This window comes from Crotalus tigris, unplaced genomic scaffold (assembly GCF_016545835.1).
Source record: "Crotalus tigris isolate CLP2741 ecotype Arizona unplaced genomic scaffold, ASM1654583v1 scf7180000017716.2861928, whole genome shotgun sequence".
NCBI classification, from domain to species: Eukaryota; Metazoa; Chordata; class Lepidosauria; order Squamata; family Viperidae; genus Crotalus; species Crotalus tigris.
The window spans coordinates 1,972,644-1,990,118 of record NW_024096587.1 but is presented as its reverse complement, the minus strand read 5'-3'; the positions used below and the strand labels follow the sequence as shown (position 1 = coordinate 1,990,118).

The 17,475-nt window shown below is 43.5% G+C and overlaps 2 protein-coding genes across 4 annotated transcripts in view; one reads left to right on the top strand and one right to left on the bottom strand.

Moving 5' to 3' along the window:
• The first annotated feature begins 1,668 nt into the window (after positions 1 to 1,668).
• On the top strand, positions 1,669 to 12,752 carry LOC120306118 (solute carrier family 25 member 36-A-like). Its single transcript, XM_039338791.1, has 7 exons — positions 1,669 to 2,091; positions 8,467 to 8,643; positions 8,774 to 8,851; positions 9,061 to 9,161; positions 9,360 to 9,426; positions 10,980 to 11,263; positions 11,363 to 12,752. The coding sequence occupies exons 1-7, from the start codon at positions 2,000 to 2,002 to the stop codon at positions 11,557 to 11,559; spliced, it is 996 nt and encodes a 331-aa protein (XP_039194725.1). The 5' UTR covers positions 1,669 to 1,999; the 3' UTR covers positions 11,560 to 12,752.
• A 2,126-nt stretch (positions 12,753 to 14,878) lies between these two features.
• CLSTN3 (calsyntenin 3) overlaps positions 14,879 to 17,475 on the bottom strand; it is a 38,636-nt gene continuing 36,039 nt past the window's right edge. For all 3 annotated transcript variants that reach the window (XM_039338788.1, XM_039338789.1, XM_039338790.1), the window contains 2 exons: positions 15,970 to 16,187; positions 14,879 to 15,889 (listed from right to left, as the gene is read on the bottom strand). In XM_039338788.1, the coding sequence (XP_039194722.1) occupies positions 15,722 to 15,889; positions 15,970 to 16,187 (386 nt within the window). In that variant the 3' untranslated portion in view covers positions 14,879 to 15,721. The remainder of the gene's footprint in view (positions 15,890 to 15,969; positions 16,188 to 17,475) is intronic.

The window sequence follows — 17,475 nt, the reverse complement described above, 5'->3', positions numbered from 1 at the left end:
GAGTATGGTTTGTCAGCCAGCTACAGATCCATCTGATGGTGTTGTCATCTATCCCACCTTTTTCTAGCTTACTAAGCAGCAGGTTGTGGTCTACTTTGTCAAATGCCTTACTGAAATCTATTAACCAGTCTCTGCAGACATTTTAAAGTTAATATTATAAACTTTATTAAATGTGTATTTTTGTATTACTTTATCCTCATTAACAGTTGAATAATGAATAAAGTCAGCCTTATCTTTATGGTACAATTGTGGCTATAAAACTGATAGAGATAAATAGTAATTACTACTTTGAACTGTTAACAAACATCACTTCAGTTAGGCAGCTCCCTATTTGGAGAAATACTTTGAAAATGCACCAGAAATGGCCTTTCATAAATAATTGAGTCCATTAAAGGTCTTCACTTAAGCTTTCTAATTTTTGTTTACAACTTTTGAGAGAGCATATTCATATTTTGCAGAATGGACTGGTGACGCATGCATCAAACAATAAATGCTCAATAGTAGAAATATACTATCCTCCAGAAATTCTACCCCAAACCCAATTGAAATCTTACCCCTCTCCTCGCCTCCCAACCATAAAATTGACTTTATATTTAAACTGTAATATAGAAACTGTAATATAAAACATTAAAAACTCCTGACTTCTTGGCCTCTCTTCTCCAAAACAAATAAAAATCCCCCAAACCATCTTTACCGATTTTACATTAAATATATCTCCTAGATACTTTGGTTCTCTCCGCTCGTCCCCTTTACATCAAACAGGTAAGAGACCAGTCCTATTAAAATCACCGCTGTACTTTATTCTAGCTCAGTGACATAAAAAAGATGCCACCTCCTTGAGTTCAAGCCGCCGTGAAGCAGTTTGAGCAGACGTATGTTGCAATCAAGAGGCGGGGCTGAAGTCTCTGGACAACAGCTACCAATCACAACACGCACAAAAGAGCCGGACCGTACCATTTAAGCAAGAAGAAAAAGGGAAGGGGGAATGGGTTACCTCGACCTGCCCCTTCCACCCTCAGCGACAGAGTCCTGCTGTAACAATGGCACCATTTTTTACTTTCAGTATTCATGCTGCTTCGTCTTGCTGGGAAATCCTTCTAAGGTCCAGCAGCCAAAGTATGTAGAGTAAAGGGTGCATCACGAGGAGGCTAATGTACATTGCACCCCAAAATATATTGTATTTTGCTACGTTATACGAAATAAATGATGCAATAGGACTTTTGGATTATTATGTGAGGAAGGTACAACTAAGCACCGAGAACTTCCACTTTATTTGCCTCGAATCACCTGGTGGGAAAAAAAGGCATTCCGTCCATCGGTGGCGTTCCAAGCAGATCTGAATCGCGCCCCCCCCCCTCTTCCCGGTGCCTCCATCTCTAGTTACTGCGGCTAGTGCGACTCTCGAGAGGTTGCCACAAAGAGAAGGGGGTCAACTTATTTTCCAAAGCACCAGAGGGCAGGACAAGAAGCAATGGGTGGAAACTGACCAAAGAGAGAAGCAACCTGGAATTAAGGAGAAACTTCCTAATAGTGAGGACAATTAACCAGTGGAACGGCTTGCCTTCAGAAATCGTGGGCAAATCACTGGAGGTTTTTAAGAAGAGACTAGACAGTCACTTGTCTGAAATGGTATAGGTTCTCCTGCTCGAGCAGGGGGCTGGACTAGAAGACCTCCAAAGGTCCCTTCTAGCTCTATTCTGAGTAGAAGAAGCTGACCACAGGAAGTGGAGCCTAACTGCTGAAAAGCTCGCCGAGAGCTTCGATTTGTGCAGAGAGGAGGCGCCGCCCTGCGTCAGCCGAGGCAAGGCGGGATTTGTAACACTCCCTCGGCCCGCCTTAGCGGCCAAGGCGCGAGAAAGTCACCGTTGCCGGCAGCATTGGACCTAGGTTCCCGCAGGCTGCAGTGCCCTCCCAAAAAGAGTCGGGCCTTGTCGGGCGCAGAAAAGACCCTGTATTGAAATCCAGGCTACACCAGTCGTGCCGGAGAAAGGTGGACGGAATGAACCTTCGGCGGGAGCCCAGCCGGGCACATTGGCGCGAGTCGAGAGGGATGGCCCGCCACAGCACGACTCTGCATCTCGTGGCAGGCGGGTGAGTAAGCACAGGGAGCGTCAGAGCACGGCCCGTCGCGGAGATCATGCACGTGTGGATCCGAAGCGCGGGTTGTTGGCTCAGCGGCATTTCTGCAGCAGAGGGCTGGGCCGGCCAGAGCAGCGTGTTCGGGCCGAGGCAGGCCAGAGCACGTGCTTTCTAACTAGGTGACCCGTGAAGTCCCGGGCATCTCTTAATAAGAATGGCGCGGGTTCTGAACACCACTGTTAAATATTGCCAAAGCTGTGTGTCGCTGTGAACCAGTGACGTATGTATTTTAATAACGGTGAGAAAGTTGCACCAACTTTCGCCAGGTTATGCTAACTAGAGGTATTTTCTCTTGGATAGTGTGCAAGTAGGTTCAGGATCAGTTGCTTTTTTTAGCCAGAGGTATCCTTTTTCATCCTGCTCTCCCAGCCGCATTTGGAGAAACAGACCCGGATATACTCTGAACACGTGGGCAACTTTTCAAGTACCCACCCCTTTCCCACTACTATTGAAATCAATAAAACAAATTTATTTTGCCCAGTTTGAAAAAGGTTTAAAACTACACCAGTGATGTGGGTGTGATTAAAGTCTAGACACGATTGGCTATGAAGTCAGTATACCCCTCCCCTGTGCTTTCCATGACTCCCCCGTGTTAACCTGTTCTTAGCTTCCTGAAAGCAGTCGTTGGCAGGCAGCTCTGGCAGTTCTTCAGAGCTGTTGATTTTTTATTTAGAGATATAGAAATGCTGGGAATTGCCCTGAGGTTCAGGAAAAGCTCGCCTAAGGCATCGGAACCAGAAAGAAGGATGAGTTTCAGGTCAATGCAACTCGTTGGAGGAGATAGCTTTTCCTTTGAATATTTCCTTTCGTTTTGCAGCATTGCTTAGAGCAGGGGTAGGCAGCTGTGCTGGCTCAGGAATTCTGGGAGTTGAAGTCCACGAGTCAAAAGAGCCAAAGTTGCCTACCCCTAGCTTAGAGCAATGCAATAAACAATGAAAAGTAAGCTGTGAATGCTGTAAAAATGCTGAAAAAGAGAAGTAAATGCATATCTGGAGAAATGTTAAAATATGGGGTAGTGTGTTGATGGAGAAGTTGACATGCTTAATATGTGTGTGGAAATTGCATCTGCTTGAGGATGAGAAAAATGACATTTTATCCCCTAGAATTAGATCAGTATTTTTCAACTTAGACAACTTTAAGTTTGTGGAATCTATTCTCAGAATTCTGGGAGTTGAAGCCCCCTCATGGCTTAACAGTGAATATTAATTGCCATTCTTTGCAGGCTGAGTTCCCAGTATGACTGCTAGAAAGTCTGTAGCAGTGAATCACACTGTTCCAGTTTTCAAGCCACTGTTCCAGTCTGCTCTTCTGATCCACCATATTTCTCAGGGATTGGCAATTAATTTTCCCAAGGGGCCCTATAAAAACTGGGAGTGTTGGGAAGTCTGCTGCCTGCCCCCATACCTGCCCACCCCCTGCTTCTGCCACCCACCTCCACAGGCCAAATGTAGCCCATGGTCTAATATTTCTGCTATTCTGGGGACAACATCCCTATTAAAGCTATCATGAGGACTGGAAAGATTCAATCCCCAAAGATGAGTTACCAACTTTTAGCAGTAAAAAACCAAACATAAACAGAGGGAACTCCTTGATAGCTTATTCATGTTTTCTGTCATCTTCTCAATAAATTTGCCATTTGAGCAGAGGAAAGAGGTGTGAGTAGGAAGAATAAAAAAAAATAATTTCAGCACTTTTAAGCAAAGAGTCCTCTAAATACATATAATATTTTTCTGCTATAGAAATTACTCTGTCTAGTAGAAACTGTTACCATGGTGCCTATACTCACGTGCTACTATTTCTATTCTCTTTGCAATAAAAATAATATTGGCCTGCATGACTGTGGTTCCCTAGTCTGATCTACCTTGACAAGCTGAGTGGGTTGTTGCTTTACAATTAGTTCCTTTTACGCACTTATCAAGCTCTACTTCTTGTATTCCAGTTCTGCGACCACATTTATTTTGCATTTGGACTGCACAAATCCCGACAATAGCTAGGTGGCATCCAAGAGACATAGGAAACACTCATTCTTTGCAGTCATGTAGGTTGGATAGGCAAATTAACCTTTGGCAAAATATTGGGGAGGGGGGAATTGGATGGAACTTTTTGGCATAGCCCAACACATGTTCCAAGTGGCAATTAATGGCAGCTTTTCCTGTGGCTGATGACATTGGGCAGGACTGGAATTATTGTCACTTTCCTTTGTGTCATGCAATTCAGGTGGTCTTTGACTCACAACCTCAATTGGGATGAGAATTTTTTTCACTAAGTGAGGTGGTTGTTAGGTGAGTGACATCCAATTTTGATATTTTTTTCCCATGGTCATTAAAAAAATCCTGTGGTCATTAAGCAAATCCAGTTTCCCCCATTGACATTGCTTGTCAGAAGCTGGCTGAGAAGATTGCAAGCGGTGATTACGTGAATCACCGAACCATGCATGTTGGTTACCAAGTGCCTGAATTTTGATCACATGACCACGGAGATGCTGCTATGGTCATAAGTGCAAGGACCTATCATAAATCACTTTTTTTCAGCACTATTATAGCTTTAGACAGTCACTATACAAATGATGGCAAGTCGACAACTACCTATACAGCTATATGGAAAGTAGCACAGCAGAGCTCTACTGTGAATGCATATTAAGAGCACACTGTGGGAGAAGAATGATTTACACTGAAATTGTTTCCTACAGCCCTGGAGAAGGAAGCATGGCAAAGAGATTGTGTGGCAGAGTCCATGAGTTTCATTTCTTCACTAATACCAGTAGTTGATTATACCTCTATTGAAAAGCTGCACTGGTGTCTTGCTGTGCGCTGGCTGATATCAGAAAAAAACAGTTCAGTACTGCATAATTAAGTATAATTTCTCAATATAGCTTCCCATTATACTGAGGAAAAGAACAAAGAATTCTGTGAAACTTTATGGACTAATTAAGATGCTGTAGAATTCCTTCCATGGAAGTATTTAATCAGACACTATTGTAGATTCCATAGTAGTAGATTTCTGCACTAGATAGGGTAGGACTAGATGATCTTTAAGGTCTCTTCCAACTCTTAACTTTAAATGATTTCTTGATGGTTTTGATGGTTTGGTATAGTATTTAATATACTATAACTGCTCCTCTAGTACTTGGCACTGAATTGTATTTTTGATGTTCATATTGTGCTACAATGCTGGTCAACATTAATTGAGGTGCTTTTGAGCAATTTACATTAGAGGTAGTCCTCGACTTATGACCATAATTGAGACTAAAATTTCTGTTGTTAAGTGAATTTTGCCCCGTTTTACGACTTTTCTTGCCATACTTGTTAAGTGAATTACTATAGTTGTTAAGTGACTAACACAGATATTAAGTAAATCTGGCTTCCCCATTGTCTTTGCTTGTCAGAAGATTGCAAAAGGTGATCACATGACCCCGGGACAGTGCAACCGTCATAAAATGTGAGTCATTTGCCCAAGCATCTGAATTTTGATCATGTGACCATGGAGATGCTACAATGGTCATAAATATGAAACACAGTCATAAGTCACTATTTTCAGTGCTGTTGTAACTTTGAATGGTCTCTAAGTGAACTGTTGTAAGCCGAGGATTATCTTTATTACGAATTTTAAAAAGGTTTCCCCAGGATGAAGTGTTTTCTCTCCATTCCTCATCTTTCCACAGGATGCCAGGTTGATTTTTCTGTTATCTGGCTTAGAGCTACCTTTTGGACTTGACGCAATCTCTGTCCCAACTGCTGCCTTGTGCAAGATTCATTGTTGATGACCCTGGAAGTCAGCCCGCAGCTTTTTGCCTTACAGTGTGATATTAAAAAGAAAAGAGCCTGTTGGCACCTAACAGCAGTTAGGATCTTGTGCAACCAAAAATAATGTGAAAAAATATTTTTTTTTCACATGCTGCTAGTACATATGTACAGAGGTGTACAATGCCAAACTTGTGAACTGAATCCTTCTTAAAGTCCTTGGATCAAAGCAGGGCCCCTGGGGTCTCTTTAGATTCACTACGTATCAAATGGTAACATCACAATCGGTCCCGGTGAGTTATGCCGCTGTTGACCCTTTTGTCCTAAACCCTCTTGTCTAGTCTTCCTTGTTTCATTCTGCCTATGGAAGTGCATGTTCTCAGGTGATACATTAGAAAAAGAACATAACTAATTTGCCATTTTATGACTGCAGGCTTTCCTTTTATGAAGGGCATGCTTTCTCTCTTGCCTTTTGTTGCCTTCGCTAGGCCTTCAGTGAGCTTTTCCCTGTCCCTTTTTTATATCCTCATCTCATCTACATGCATTCCCTCCCTCCTGAAAAGGGAGATTCAAGCTTAGATTCAATATTCTTCAGTCCGATAGGTCAGTGGTCCCCATCCCCTGGTCCGTGGACTGATACTGGGCTGCGACATGCCAGCAACAGCACAAAGAAGCAAAGAAGCAAAGCCCCATCTGTGGGATGCAGGCAGCACACAAAACCATGCACCCTCCGGTCCATGGAAAAACTTTTCTCCACAGAATTGGCCCCTGGTGCCCAAAAGGTTGGGGACCTCTGCAATAGGTTATTCTACCTCTTTGACTGCATCAGTGTCGTTAGTTTTGATTCAGTGATTGACCACTCATTCCTTATTCACTAACAATGAGGGGGAATAGCAAAAAAAAAGTGTAGTCCAGATTTCATTCCATGTGACTACATTTTCTTGCCATTCCCTTTTCTCTTTGGAGCCAGCTTGGCTGAGGCCAGCTTAATGGAGGCTGATCCTATCACTGCTGTTCCTTCTTCCTGCCATTCTTCTGCTAGTATGGGGGCAGATGACAAAAAAGGGAGGAGAGGAGGGTTAGAGAGTCAGCAAGAGTCCCCATCCTGCCAGAGATGTTAGCATTAGCAAGTTTTGCCTTAGAGCAGGGGTAGGCAACCTTGGCTCTTTTATGACTCGTGGACTTCAACTCCCAGAATTCCTGAGCCAGCATGGGACAGCTTGGAAACCTCTCCATTTCTCCTCAGCATGGCTGGCTCAGGAATTCTGGGAGTTTAAGTCCACGAGTCATAAAAGAGCCAAGGTTGCCTACCCCTGTCTTAGAGTGTTAAAAAAATATCCAGCAATTATGGAAATCCAAATTATAGTCAAGTAGAAAAAGAGTTGTACAAAGGCACCAAAAAGTGGTTTCTAAACCTGAATTTTTCATAAACATGGGCAGATGAATATAAACCTATCCAATTGCTAGTCAGCAAGGCTTTTTCTTAGAATATTTTTGCAACCAGCAAATCACAAGATGAAGTTGAGTGTTATGATTAAGAAGCTGGACTAGAAACTGAGATATTATGAATTCTAGTTTTACTCTGGGCATGAAACAGAGCTGTCTCTCATTCCAGCTTACATCACAGGGTTGTTATTGTTGTGCAAAAAATAAGAGGAAGAACCATTCTGTATGTCATATTGAATTGCATAGGATAAAGTTGGGATATAAATATACATATATAAGATAGCAAAAGCTGCATCATTGCCATCAATTGCTCCATCAATTCCATAGTGCGTATGTACATAGTACATATGGCCAAAGATTGAACAAAAAGATTATTTATTGGACTACTACCGGTTATGGCTTTCCCTTCTTATTTACTGGGGTAAAGAACAGTTGCCAAAGTGCATAGCAGTAGAAATCCTGCAAGCTATGGCAAGACATGCAGGCATCAAAATAAAGCTTGTTGAGCAATTTCTAGATGCAAAGTTCACGAGTTTGAGTCTTCCCCCTCCTTCCCCCCTTTTTGGCATCTGCTTGGAAACATAGAGCCAAGACGTCAGCATGTTAATCAACTGCAAATCTGGAAGCTGACGCATATTAATATAGCAGAGCAGTCCATGGAGAAAATAAAAAGATGAGAGATGAAAATGGTGAGAGCTGCTTGTCAGTCCGGCTGGACAGAGTCACGCATATTCCTACTTTCCCAATCAGTTTTCTTTTAATTATCATTCGTAACTGAAAGAAGCTTCTGATACGATCTCTTCAAAGAATAAGGTGCTTTAAATATAGATACATTAATTCATTTTGTAGGCAGAATAAAATGAGGGAATCTTGATGCTTTTTCTCTTATCTTCATCTCAAATTATCTTTGGTAACCAAAGTTTATTGTTCTTTTGGGTAATACACCAAACAACGAATGACTAAATTTTCTACTGGACATAACAGATAGCAGGTATATTTTTGTCCCTAAATATATGCTGAATGAAAAGTCCCAGCCCATTTTGACAATTTTTTGGGGGGTGTAATACTGCATTGAAGACTGTCTTTCCCCCTGGATTGGTAAATCGCGTTGATTGTGCATTTTTTTCCTGTACTCCCACAGGTTAGGTGGAACAGTAGGAGCCATTTTGACTTGCCCTTTGGAAGTGGTGAAGACCCGCCTACAGTCCTCCACCTTGACCCCAAGGCCTGTATGCCTACCTGCAGTGCAGTTGCAAGGAGTGAATGGAACATTTGTCCGCCCAGGACTCCCCAGAATTGGCTTCCTTGAACTACTAAGGTGAACGATGTGGGAGAACAGATCTGGGTTGCATGGGAAGCTTTGCTGATGTTCTCACAAATTTCCAATTCTCCTCTACCCTGAAAAAGAGGACAGGAAGTAATGTGCTCATTCACTCCTTTCTAAACAGAATCATTCTGGAGAAGGAAGGTGTTCGCTCTCTGTTTCGAGGCCTGGGGCCTAATCTTATTGGAGTTGCTCCTTCCAGGTAAGATGGTTTGATGGAACAGTAGTTATCTCTAATGATCCAAGCATAACTTTACAGAGCTCCTCATTGTAAGCACCTATATATCCTCAAGGAGTCCTTTTGATGCATGGCATCAAAGGACTTTAAGAAAGTCCATTCTTTTCTTGATTTGTCATCCAAATTCAGTGTTGCATGGTTTTTGAGATGCAATTTCCCCTTTCTTCCTCTAGGGCCATTTATTTTGCTGCATATTCAGGAGCTAAGGAGAGACTCAACACGGTGTTTATGCCAGAGTCCAAGAAAGTCCACATGATATCTGCAGCCTGTGCAGGTAAATGAATGTCCCAGGCATACAAATGTGGGTTTCTTCTGTCACTAATCATTAAATGCCTTAAGCTTGGTATACATCAACTTTTTCCAACCTTTTTACTCGGGAGGGCACTTTGGAAATAATTTTCAGGTCTTAGGGAACTTTACAATCAGCGTTTTACGTTGCTCCCTTTCACTTTTCTTCATCTGCTTCCTGCAGGCATCACATCCGCCACTTTGACAAATCCTATCTGGTTAGTGAAGACTAGGATGCAACTGGAGCGCAGGTAAAGGCAGTGGGAAATGCACCTGTCCAGGGCCCCATTTGAGACCCCTGCATTGCTGGATCATTTCCGGGCATCATAGAAAACCAGCTTTTAAAACAACTAACTGCAAATGTAAAAGAAAGAAGGGAGACTTGTCAACTGTCATGGCTAATCAGACTACAAATAGAGGTAGTCTTTGACTTACGACCACGATTGCGCCCAACACTTCTGTTGCTACATGAGACAGTTGTTAAGTGAATTTTGCCCCATTTTATAACCTTTCTTGCCACAATCAATAAGTGAATCACTGCAGTGGTTAAGTTAGTAGCACGGTTGTTAAATGAATCTGGCTGCCTCACTGACTTTGGTTGCAGGAAGGTCCCAAAAGGGGATGACACCAGAACGCTGTAACTGTCATCCATGTGCATCAGTTGCCAAGGGTCCAAAGGCTGATCATGTGACCATGGGGAGGCTGCAACAGTGAAAAGCTGTCATAAGCCATTTTTTTCAGTGCCATTATAACTTTGAACAGCCACTAAATGAACTGTTTTAAATGGAGGATTACCAGTAGACTATCCTGCACTTAAGCACAACATTCAGAGTCCAAGGACAGTGATGGCGAATCTTTTAGACACCGAGTGCCCAAAACCCACCCTGCTCTGCCCCTTGCCCCGCCTACTCCACCCTGCCTCCTGTCTCACCCACGCCACCCATGCCCCCAGGGCCACCTACCGCGGCAGATCGCCCAGGCGGCCCTGCAGCACCATGGTGGCCACGCAGTAGATGATGCTGCAGGGCACGGGGGTGGAGTCTTGTACCGGGTGCCATGTCCTTGGCTGCGCTGCTCTGCACGGGCCATGACCAGGGGCAACTCTCCAGGGGGGCTGCTGGTGAGGAGAGGGCCGTGGGGGGAGGCAGGGCTGGGGCGATGGCGCGCATGCCCACAGAGAGGGCTCTGAGTGCCGCCTCTGGCACTCGTGCCATAGGTTCACCACCACTGTCCTAGGAACTCCAGTCTTTTTTTTTAAAAAAAAGTTTCCCTTGAAGTTACAAATAAATGCTTGAATGCCTGGGGCATTTCAGAAGCTCAAGATGTATGCATATTTTGCATGGTTAAAATTTCAGTTCTTGCAGAGTCTTTCTGTGCCTCCTGAGGTCTACATTATGTAAAATAGTAAAAACTGTAGAAATTACCCCATTTTGGTATAGTGGTTAAAGTGGTGTTCAAGTCCTACATTAGCCATGAAAGCCAGCTAGATGACTTTGGGCCAGTCACACTGTCTTAGCCCAATTCACCTCACAAGGATGTTGTGGAGAAAATAGGAGGAAGGAGTATTATGTATGTTCACAACCTTGAATTATTTAGAAAAAATAATTCAGTTGGGATAAAATCTACGTAAATAAATAAAATCTTCAGAAACAGTTTTTTTTTTTTAAAGGTTTGATTTATCTGATTTAAACAGATTGCAGAATGTAGGTTTTTGAATTCAAGTTTTAGCTGCACTTTTAGAATTGAAAAAGCACAGCCAGTGATATTGGCAATATGAAGCAAACTCTTTCCTTCCTCCTTTCAGGGGCAAAAACGAGAGGAGCACCAGTGGCCTTCAGTGTGCCATGCGCGTCTACTACAGAGAAGGTCTGCGTGGCTTTTACCGTGGAGTTACTGCCTCCTATGCTGGTGTCACTGAAACAGTGATCCACTTTGTGCTTTACGAGGCTTTGAAGCAGCGACTCAGGGAACATCAGCTGCTGCTGACTCCAGCAGTTGTCTTATCACCCAACAGCCAAGACTTCTGCGGTCTGATGGCGGCAGCGGCTGTCTCCAAAACATGTGCCTCGTGCATTGCCTATCCACACGGTGAGTTGCTCTGAGCTCCGTGCTCTCCTTTGAACCCATCTGGCCATAACAAGAGCTTCCTGCCATCCTTACACTCATTTTCTGTTTTATTTTCCATAGAGGTTGTTCGGACACGGCTACGTGAGGAGGGATATCGTTATCGCTCTTTTGTGCAAACTGTCCAGCTTGTGGCCAGAGAAGAAGGCCCCTTAGCTCTTTATCGTGGACTTTCAGCTCATCTCCTTCGTCAGATCCCCAATGCTGCAATCGTTATGGTTACCTATGAGCTGATTATTCACTTGGCAACAATAATGTGATACCTTTCTATTCTTGCCAGGTGGCTTAAGCTGTTCAAGGCTTTGAAGGGTATAGTGGCTTAACGGGTACACTTCCCCATTCCATTACAGCACATAAACCCTGTAAGAAAAGCCTAAAAAGTTAGGAGCCTTCTGTAATGGGTGGTTTTGAAGGCTTTATAAGTGAAAGACATGTTCAGCTGCTCTTGGCCTTTACCAGACATATAAAGCCATAGACAAAGGAGCACATACAGATCACAAACCTGGATAGATGTGGAATTTGCTATGTAGAAATGTTTCAAAGAAAACATCTCTAGTGGATGTTTCCAGGGTCCCACAGGCAAAGTGATCAGTATACCCATCGTGCGGTTTGGTGCACTGAAAGTGTTATGCTCTACACTTCCTAGAGCTGGAGCTGATCTGGTCAACTGAGTGTGAAAATAAGAGTTTTTAAGAAAAGCGGTACAAAGACGACTGGGACATTTTATTGGAAGGAGATAAATGATTTGGATCTCAAAATTGAACTCTCCATCTGCACCAGCCAGTGATCAGAACTTTACAGATACAGCAATGTTTCTCTTTTGAGCCTACCAGAGCAGCAAGTTGCTTATCTTCTAAAGCAGGAGTCCCCAGCCCCTGGGCTGCGGCCCGTTCAGAACCGGGCTGCGCAAATGGTGGATGGGAGCCTGCACACATGAAGCTCCATTTGTGGGAGTTGTGAGTGCTCGCCCTCATGTGCGAAGCCCACCACTTGAACCATCCCCTCCCCCCACTGCTGGTCCACCAAGCCAGAAAAGTTGGGGACCACAGCTCTAAATATTGGCGGGGAACTTGTGCCTTCCCACTCCATGTTTTTCTCCATGTTCATAGGAAACATAGCGACATTAAGGACTGCAAAATAATTTTCTTGAGATATCCTGTTCATGGACTACCTTTGTGTTTATCTTCTGGGACTTTGTTTACATTTCTTGATTGGTAGATTTTACCTCCCTAAAAGGAAGGTAAAAAAAAAATCAAGTGGAAAAGAAATACGTTGGCAGCTACTATGCAAAATTCTCCATGTGGGAGAGAGAGCTGTACAACATTGGTGAAGAGAATATCCTGTAATCGGAATCTGGCACATCTTCCAGTTGAAAGTTTGTGCTTGGATTTCTGTCTGTATGAGTTCTTTAAAGATGCAAAAAAAAAAAAAAAATGAATAAAATTGCAGTTTTGAGAGTTTGTTCATACGCACTGTGACGTATTTTAAAACATGAAACCAGGCTTTATGGTAATAAGATGGATTGATTGGGTTCTTATCCCACCACAATTTTGCAACTTTTAGTATTTATAATGAATTAATAAAGAGACTCTCCTTTGACTATTTCAGGGTGCATCCACAGAAGGAAGCTCTGGCCTAGGAATTTCCACTTGTGGAAAATTAGAAGACTAACCTCTTTACCTCAGGTCTTCCAGGGTCCCCCTGAGACTTGGACTGTCCTCCCTATAGGAACCTTTCATTCCTAATAGGTGCTACCCAGTTCTGGAGCAACACATACAGCAGGGATTTTCAAACTATGTTTTCCATTGAACCTTTGGGTTCTGCAAGAACTTGATGCTGTTCCCTAAGAGACTAAAGACAAAGAGAAAAAAGTTTGCTTGAACATCACAAATTTTCTACTCCTAAGGCTTTCTTTCTAGATTGGGTTCTGAGTTTATATTTTGAAAGAGAGAGATACACACACACGTATATAGCTGAATATGTAGTGATTAGAGCAGTGGTTCTCAACCTTTTTAATGCCGTGACCCCCAACCGGTCGTAAGTCGAGGACTACTCAACCGGTCGTAAGTCGGGGACTACTCAACTGGTGCAGCACCGTTTGCAGAATGGGACTTTTGGCAGGCTCAGCAGGGCAGAGACAGCCTGGACAATTCCTATTGGCTTTTGAAAGCCAATAGAATTAGACTCTATTCAAGAGAGTCTATTCTATTGGCTTGCAAAAGCCAATAGAATAAAAGGGAGTAGCACAGCTAAGGAAAAGGGGGAAAAAATGGCGGACTGCATTGTTTGGCGACCCCCGTGAAATGGTCATTCGACCCCAAATGGGGTCCCGACCCACAGGTTGAGAACCACTGGATTAGAGTGAGTTGCCTGTGATGTGGGAGACGGGTTCAAATTCCGGCTAATACCTGCCTTACTAGTAGGGATTCTTAAGCAAAGACCCGCTAAAACATCACCTGCCTACCTCAAAATGTGAGTAACACGAACTAGGAAAGTTATGCCAGCTCGAACATTGCCTGGATTAACAAAGCCCATGTCAGAAGTCGAGGAACCAGGACAATCCGGAAGGGGACTACTGGAGCAAACTACATTGACAAGACTAGAGAACCTGGAACTGATGGAATGCTGGTACAACAGCAGATGTAATGAGAGGGATATATGAAGCGTATGAAGAAACTAGGGATGGACCGAAAACTGAGAAAACTGTTTTTCCATACTGAGAAACAGCTAGTTATCCTATAGTTCAACATAGTGAAGAGGAAGCTGCTATTACAACTTGAGATAGGCCAACTATACATTATATCCCAGGTGCAAGAAAACCCAGAAAAATAACTGGATTTACAGCCACCCCCTGAAGCTGGAAAGCCACTACCAACTTCTCCACTGAGTATGAGAAACTGGAGAATTACCAGGGCCTGAAGAAGGAACGGGAGAGGATGTAGGAAGTCCAGGCCAAAGTGGTCCCAATGATGGTAGGAGCACTTGGGGCTGTGACACCTAAGTTGGGAGAGTGGCTCCAACAGGTCCAAGGAACGATGCCCAAGCTTTCTGCCCAGAAGACTGCAGTGCTGGGAACAGCTAAGATAATGTGCATAACCTTCAAAGATTTCTGGTAGAAGGCCAGAGATTGAGGAAGACACACACCATCCACAAGGGCGAGAAGGGTGGTGTGTGTATACACTATATATAGTATATAATTATATACTTCTGACATGCAAACATAGATGCATCTACACAGTATGTACATACACATATGTATATAAATATTTTGGAATATACACACCACACACATATAAAACACACTTCTGACTTAAGATTACCAGTTTTTTGACCAGTCATATTGCCCAGCTTCCCCAAAACTGTGACTTTGGCCTTTCTTCTGCACATTCTACTGTTCTGCTTGCCAAATAAATTCTGCAATTCACGAGACTTTAGGCCGAGGAGACTTCTGAAGTGGTCAACTGTGAACAAAGCTCTGCTGACTTGAATACCTTTGCCCTCTTTTTGCTGCACCAGATAGGAGCATTTGCAAGACAACAAAGCTTGTTTCTGAAGAAAGAGGCTCCAAAATCCAGAGTATACATTTTTAAAATCCTTTTTTATTTTAAAATGTGTTCCATTCCCTTTTCCATATCGTATTTCCTTCACTTGCTTGAATATTATTGACAATTTTACAAAGCGACACAAGCTGCAGGGGTGTTTTTTTGTTTGTTTCTTTGCATCAAACAATCTCAAACAACAACATTGAAAAAATATACAATATTATATATATATAGTATTTTGGGAATTCTGATGTACCCCATGAGTTGTCCCTCCTTGCTCCTTTCTCATTTCTCTCTACTTACGTAGCATGCCAATTCATTTTATCCTCCTCAAGTGTGGTGGCGATCCTAAACTGGGAATTGAGTCAGGGGGCCCGGCCCCACCAGTTCAAGCAAAAAGCTTGCAAGTTGAGAGGAACTAGGAATCTTGGAAGAGAGAAGGGCTCTTCTTCTGAGCCCTGCTGTTGGGTTGTTTTTAATGAGGATCAAAATGGATACATTTTGGGCCCAGGGAAGCACTAACCTCAAGAGGCAGACCAGAACTAGAGCAAAATTAATGGCTAAGATAGGATAAAATATACAGTAATGCTCTCGCAGAGCTCCCAATTGTTTCCATGAGCTTTGGCTAAGGAACTTCCTTGAAGATTGACCCTCCCCCCCATGGTAATTTAGAGAGAGAAGATACCAATTAGGTCTTTTGCCTCATGCACCAAAACTGTCCTCGCCAGTCCATTGTGTAAACAATGGAGAAAACAGAAGGAAGGGGAGGGGGTAAAATGTAAATAGAGAAAATGTGTAGAAACAGGCCATATCCCCAATTATTAAATATAAGCATGACCTTTTGGTGGTGGTCTGCTTTTGCCCTGTCCATTATATCCCTCTAGTAGCGACAAGAGGCTTCATGCTTGCCCACCACGCGCCGCTCATCAATGGCGTTGCTGGTTAGGCTGTCAGGTGATTCAGAATCGCTGCTGTCTTCCTCTTCGGCTGCTTCCCTGGCTTTGGATTCATCGGCCTCTGCTACTCTCTCCTGGCAGCTCTGGTATGACTGCGGAAAAGAAAGGATGCAGGGACTGATCCAAGTTAAACATGGCCTCTTCCCGCCCGTCCATCCCTTGTTTCGCTCACCTCCATGGGGTTGACAATAATGGTGAGAGCAGAATCATCCCAGAACATCTCGTTCTCCTTGGCCCTGGCACTCCCCTGGCTTCCTGCAGACTCCCCAGAGCCCTCCCGTTCACTCCCTCGCCCGTGCAAGGAATGGATGCGCAGCACGCCTAGGATTACCATCAGTGCAAGGAAGCCCACGCACACCACAATGATTATAGTGGCAGCACTAGGAACCACTGCAGAATAGAAAAGAGAAGAGAGGTAGAGCCCAAATCAGCTGGGAAATAATGTTTGGTGGGCCCTTTTGAGGGGGAGGGTCATATAAAATGCATAAACAACTTTTTGCAAGAAGCAAAGATCTACAAGAGAATGGAAAATGTAAGAGAGATGGAGTGAATATACAAAAAGGATCCCTAAATTGGTGGTAGGTACAAAGGATTGACCACTGTATTACAGTCAGATATTTTGGAAAGCAAGGAAAATATTACTAACAAAAATTGAAATAGCAGTAGAACTGTTTAAAACCTTTCAAGAGGGCGCAGTTGCTTGTGCCTCTAAACAGTAAAGGAGTCTCTGCAGATTTTACTCCACCAGTTGACTATAGGGGACGGTGCTCATCTCCATTTCAAGGGCCACTGAACCAGTGCTGACTGAAGGCGTTTCTGTGGTCATGTGGCTAGCACATCACGGAGCACTGTTACCTTCCCACCGATGGTGGTACCTATTTATCTACTCACATTTGCATGCTTTCAAACTGCTAGGTTAGCAGGAGCTGGGGTGGGGATGGGAGCTCAACCCATCACACGACTCGGGTCTCAAACTTGGGCTGCCAGCTTTCCAGCTGATGAGCCCAGCAACCACTGAGCCTTCGCACCACCCTCTGTGCCTGTTAAGCAGGTGTGGAAAAAATAGTGGGCAAGGGAGGGACCCATTTTCCTTCTCCCCATTTTACTTAAAGAGCAACTCAGAGGAACATTTGAGGCTAAACCACCCACACAAAATCCAGCTGCCTTCATTTTTCCAAATGGTTACATTTATCTTCACCCAGGTATACAAAAGTCAGGTTACGCTGTCTTCAGAGAGACAGTGACAGGAAGTGATTACAATAATTCTGTAATGGAGAAAATAAATGTAACAAATAAAATTGGGTTTAGTGGTTAAGGTGCCAGGCAACAAAACATTGAGCTCTAGACCCACCTTAGGTATGAAGCTTGCTGGCAGACTTAGGAAGGAGACAATGGCAAACTATTTCCAAAAACCCTTGCCAAGAAAACTGCAGGGACTAGTCCAGGCAGTCACAAATAAAAACTGACTCAAATGCATAATAATAAAAGCTTTTACCTCTCTCTCTTTTGGACATGACCAGGGTCCATCTGAGTTCCTTTCTTTGCTTAATTTTATCAGACCCAAACTGACCCGCCTGCAAGCCCACATATCCAAAGAACATGAGCCTCATGTCCAAGGAATTCCAACATCCCACATTCAATCAGCCTGATAACCTCAACGCTCCCTCTCCTCCCCGTT